At 36.0% G+C, this 5757-nt stretch overlaps 1 protein-coding gene across 1 annotated transcript in view; it reads right to left on the bottom strand.

The window, feature by feature from the left end:
- Positions 1-331: 331 nt before the first annotated feature.
- The window catches only part of agxt2 (alanine--glyoxylate aminotransferase 2), a 15861-nt gene continuing 10435 nt past the window's right edge, over positions 332-5757 (bottom strand). The window contains exons 10-14 of the mRNA XM_015040543.1: positions 4608-4740; positions 3543-3631; positions 3279-3428; positions 2547-2645; positions 332-738 (exon numbers count right to left, since the gene is read on the bottom strand). Of these exons, the coding sequence (XP_014896029.1) occupies positions 637-738; positions 2547-2645; positions 3279-3428; positions 3543-3631; positions 4608-4740 (573 nt within the window). The 3' untranslated portion in view covers positions 332-636. The remainder of the gene's footprint in view (positions 739-2546; positions 2646-3278; positions 3429-3542; positions 3632-4607; positions 4741-5757) is intronic.

A 5757-nucleotide genomic window follows, 5' to 3' on the forward strand; every position in this document is an offset into this window, starting at 1 on the left:
CAATGTACCTTATTGACTTGATGCACAAACTGCATATCTTTTAAGTAATACTTTAAATGCTCCAAAAGATGTCCGGTATAAGTAATCAGACACTAAAACAAGTTTTCCCACAAGAATCAGGTTTAATCAGATTCCATTTTGACAATCTAATTAAAAACCGTCTGCTCCCACAATTTTTGAATTGTATTCTTGACGCAACCAAAATACAATTTTTTTGCACCAATCATAGATTATTTGAATAAAATCTCATTTATTAATAATGCAAAGATACATTGTGTTATGTACAGAAGATGAATTGATCACATATGAAAAATGTTAAGACAAAAAAAACTGTAAACTAATCTGATTTAAAGCCAGATTCTCTTTATTCTAAATTAATTTTTTTGACATTTAGTATGGAAGCAGAATGTAGGTGATAGACAGTGAAAAATATATTTATATATTTAGTACAGAACAATTAGTGTGTTAAGAGCTTGCAATTAAACAGTAGCTTTTAAAATGTTCCCGTTTTAAAAAATTAAAGGTACCAGAGAGTAATATTTTAACCATTATTAAAGATGAAAACGTTATCCACTTTTTAGTATATCTCTGTGGTTCCAGGCTCGCCTCTGAGTCATCTGACCTTCTATTGAGCTTTCATCTTTTCTCCATGTAGTTGTGGACGGATTTGTTAAAAACCGCCAGGAAGAAATCTGCATCTTCCTTCGTGATGCACATGGGGGGTTTGATGCGGAAGATCTTCAACAGAACAACAACAAATACATAAGTAAATACAACAAGTATTCGTACCTGTGCAAGAGTACAGACAATTACAGGCAGATAATGGGAAGCGATGCAGTGCTCTGACTGAAGTAGTGATTCAAAGGCAGTTCTTCTGGTTCTGAGAAAATAAAACATGGTGAATGCAATGTTTCTCCTTCTCAGTTTGTCCTTCATCTTATTACACTTTGGTTTTGTGTTTTTGGGATCAATTTGAGCTTTGTCTTTCTTTTGAATTTCTGCGTATTGATTGAAATTCTGTTTTGAGTTTTACTTAAGTTTTCTTCTGCAGACCTCAGTTCTGGATTTAGTTTGGGGATCTGTCTCTCATTGAACATGTAGCTTTTACATCATGTTTAAGAGTTTATTTGGCAACGTTTTGTTGGTTCCTGGATTCAGTCTCATTCGGGGTTGTGAAATGTTCCTTGTTTGTGTATAGAGTCACTTACATTTTGTCCTCTAAATACATACCAAATAGATTAAGGCTTGTTAAACTGTGAAAAGATAATATGTGTTGGCAATTAAGTTTTTTGCATTTGTATAACAACTAGGGGTGCCCGTTTAGACTGCCCGGCCAAAAAAAAAAAAAGAAGAAGAAAAAAAGCTCATATGCTAATATTACATTGGATCGCCTTTGGTTTTGATACAGCATACATTTTCTTTGGCATTGTTTTAATAAGCATCTGCAATGTCACAATATTTATTTCTTTCCAATGTTGCTTTAAATTTTCACATTTTAAATGTGAAAATGTTAGCGTCTTTTCCACAACCGCAGGACGTGTCTTTCCATGTGGTAGTTTAAGAAATGAGAAGCTGCTCGTTTCATCAGCAGGGGTCAAAAAACTTGTTGCCAGCTGGAAGACAAGTCGTTCAAGCAGTAACTGTCCAACAGGAAGCTGGTGCCTATTTGCTCAGTTAAATTCAGGTGGTTACTTCTTTTTTTAGGCAAGGAAGTGTTTAATCTTTTTTGGTTATTATTACGCTCGTTTTCCCAGTGCTCTGTGTATTCATTCTGTTTATTAATTAGCTTCTTTCAGCATCTCCTGTCCCCTCCCCTGTCACAGCTCCCATGTATTCTGTAATTTAACTGATCTGTGAAGTTTTCCAATACTCACTCTTCCTCATGCAGGTTTTTCCCTCATCCTTTGCTTGAATTGTCTGCTTTTTTTGCTTTGTCCCAGGTTCCCCCTGAGCTTTTCCCTCCGTACTTCAGTTTAACAAGTTCCCGATCAATAATGAAACACCTATTCGTAACTACTCCCCCGTCCTCCATTTGATTTCTCCAACCAACTTTTTTTTTTTTTTTAGAAAATAGCAAAGCCTCTTCATGTTATACATCATGACTAACCTCACTTACATCTTTGGGAGAGCATTAAGGGAAGAGGAAAGAAACAGATGACATATAAATAATAAAAGAAGGGTTTGTCTTCTTTTTAAATGGCAATTTTTGATTTATCAGACTTTTCTTGTTTCACTAATCTCTTTTCTTTTGACATTTGCTTTGATTATAAATGCATTGAAATAGATTGGAACACATATATATATATATATATATATATATTATTTTAAAACTCAATAAAACTTAATATTTCAAACTTTTCTGGACATGTCTGATATCAAGGCATATAAAAATCGGCCTGCTGTAAAGTAAGTCTGAAAAGCTAATATGAAATTAATCATTTATATCAGTGTGACTAAATCAATAAATTAAGGGATGGTAAGCCTTGATCTTTAGCATGTATTCCATGTAATTTACTTCATTTTTATGTGAGCAGGATTCACGTTACCTGTCCGTAAACTCCTCCTTTGCCTATGAGGACTCCCATATCTTTAACATCCTCAAAGATCTCGGCGAAGTCCTCAGGAGGCAGTGGATCTCTGCTGGTCTGCAAATGGACGAGAAGAAAGCTTTGAATAGAAGAAGTAGTCCTCAGACAGCTACAGATCAGCCCAAAATGATTCCTACCCCTGGAAATTTAGGTTTAAAGCTTTATTTCAATTTTTACCAACATAATTCTCTAACTGAAAGTAATATGCATATTTTTAGAGGTCAGAGTCCTCACTTGAACATGACAGAAAATCTGTGAAGATAGTTGCAGATTAGGGTGATGGGAAGGACGGAGGGCAAAATATAATGTGGAAAATCAAAAGCAACATCTCAAGACATCAGCCAGGAAGTTGAAATGTGTCCTGCTAATAGACATGAACGTAAACGTACCGCCATCACAGAGTCAACTCTCTGGAAGTTTTCAGAGTTTTAGCCGTCTTGTCTGCAGCAACAGGTTTAAAAATGAAAATAGCAACAAACTGTTATAACCAAAATGTTTCCTAATGAGAAGAGCTACTGTTAGAGAACATTCGCTGCAGATTGGTTTGGTCAGTTCACAAATGCAGACGGCAAACGTTGCAGCCAGCTGGGACACAGCTGAACCCTGCCCCCAGGATGCATTGTGCAAAAAATGCACGTTATACAAACAGGGGAGATGAGGAGAGAGTCTCTTCTGTCACACACTCAGTACCTTGTCTTTGACCATTTCCACACCGATCTGCAGCCCTTTTCCACGGACGTCGCCAATGATTTCATACTTGTCTCGCAGTTTTGCCAACTCTGTCATTAGATAGGTGCCCACATCAAGACTGTTCTTCTGTGTGCCGTCCTCTATGATTGTCTGTTAAAAAAAAAAAAAAAAAAAAGCAACCAGGAATCAGAGAGAGCTGCGTGCTCCAGAGAATTTGAAGATACCGTCTTTCCAAGTCAATCTCGTTGACAAGAAATTACTCACATCAAGCACCGCTGAGGCAACGGCACAGGCCACAGGATTTCCACCAAAGGTGTTAAAATGCACCCCCTTGGCAAAAGAAGCAGCGATTTCTGGAGGGAAATAAAACATAAATCAACAAGCTCACACCTTTAGCCACTTCAGGTTCTACTTGATGTCAAGCATTCAGCACACTATGTGAAAAGTTTTTTTAAAAAAAAACAAACACTTTTTTCATGTTGGCTTTTGTTCCTGTTCCATTTGTTTCTTGGAAAAAATCAGATATCTTGAAACAGCTGGAAGGTCTTTAAGTAAGCAGAAGTTTGATTATTAAACAGGTGCCATGGAAACTGGTTATCACAACAACAAGAAGCAACATGTGAGGTGCTTCTTCCAGAAATAAGACCTGCTTGTTTGGAAGTGTGAAGTAAATCCTGATGGCAATCAGCAAACAAGGCTGCATAGATGAAAAGGTGGAGAGTGAAATCAATGAACCACTGAGGTGAGGGTCAAAACAGCTTACTTCTCCAGCCCTGATTTAATTTAATATATATATATATATATATATATATATATATATATATATATATATATATATATATATATATATATATATATTTTTTTTTTTGTGAGAGATCATTGAAGTCAATAAGTCTGGCAGGTTGCTAATAATGCTCCATTAATAAGGATGATATCGAACATCTTTAATGGCTCTATGTTCTTCTCTTTATAACTCAAGTTCTGTGACAGCATAATCTTCATCATTCACAACAATTTGTCTTCCATCTGCAGATTATAGACTTACCAAAGTTGCAAGTAACAAATTGGAAGTGTAAAGTGTATTTTGCTGCCAGAAATAAAGCATGATTTCTGCTCTTTATGTCAAATTGAACTGCTAAAGAGAATCAAAACTGCTGCAGTTATTTTGACTGTGTGTATATAGAAATAAATCTATGAGTGTTTAAACTAAATAAATTTACTCTCAGGCGACAAACAGAACCTGTGAATCCTCATGATGTAAAAAAAAAAAAAAAAAGATTATTTAATATGATCCCTTGATGTTGATAAATGATAAATGTATATTTTCACCTGGTGTTGTAACAACAGCTCCCATAGGGAATCCATTACCGATGCCCTTTGCCATTGTAACCATGTCAGGGATGACATCATGTCCTTGGAAACCCCAGAAGTGGCTTCCAGTTCGTCCAAATCCAGTTTGAACCTGACAGGTGCAGTAAGAGACAATATGGGGATTCATCAGCACCTTGCGATGTGCTGATTGCTTTTGCAGTCTTTCCTCCCAGGTATAATATAACAGTGTTGTCAAGGAGTAATCTACCCACGTATGCAGATATATGCCATTTCCATTTTAATGTTTTTCCTTAGACAAGCAGAAGGAAGACTCCACCCAAACAGTAATTTTCGCTAGCTTTTGTTCTAGTGATTTTTCTAACTGAAATGCGAAATGGACTTTATCAAATAATAAAACACAGTAGCTGATTCTGAAATAAAAGCACGGCATATATCAAACTGAGCTTAGCTTTAATGCGTGACTTACCGACTGATAAGACGTCAGTTTTCCAGCTGTAGCACATATTTATGCCTTTGATTTTCAGACGAAGATAACCAGAGTAAGCACAAACGTTTGCAAATGATGGTTTTATCTATGAAGGAAAACATCTATTCAAACTGATCTGGTCTGCCCTTGTTCAATAATGAATTGCAATTAATTTAATGTTTTTCTAAAATTGTTGAGCTTAATTCACAAACCACGCCGGAACTTATAAGTACAGCCAGCACATTATCCTGATTTAAAAGAAACTCAAGATCACATCCGAAAAGTTAACATCTATCAGTTTGGGAAGGGTTGACAATTCCACTGCTAAGGCTTTGGGACTCCAACAAAACACCAACTGAGGCATCCATTTACAAACTGAGAAAACGTGGAACAGCTGTGAACCTCTCCGTGACTGCTTAGGCTATCAAAATTACTCTAAGAGCGCACTGACGACTCATCCAGGAGTCAAAAGAACCCCAAAAATACATCTACAGCAGTTCATACTCCTTTTCTCATTCAAGGTTGGTGTTCATATTTCCAAACTGAGAAAAAGACTGAATAAAAACACCATCACTGGAAGGGTTCCTTGGATTTTTTTTTTAAACTCACTTGTAAAAAAAAAAAAAAAAAAAAAAAAAAAAAGGGAAAGAAAAAAAAAAAAACCATTTTAAAAAACTCAAA

The sequence above is a fragment of the Poecilia latipinna genome, unplaced genomic scaffold (assembly GCF_001443285.1).
Source record: "Poecilia latipinna isolate Pla-1442-1.1 unplaced genomic scaffold, P_latipinna-1.0 Scaffold515, whole genome shotgun sequence".
NCBI lineage: Eukaryota > Metazoa > Chordata > Actinopteri > Cyprinodontiformes > Poeciliidae > Poecilia > Poecilia latipinna.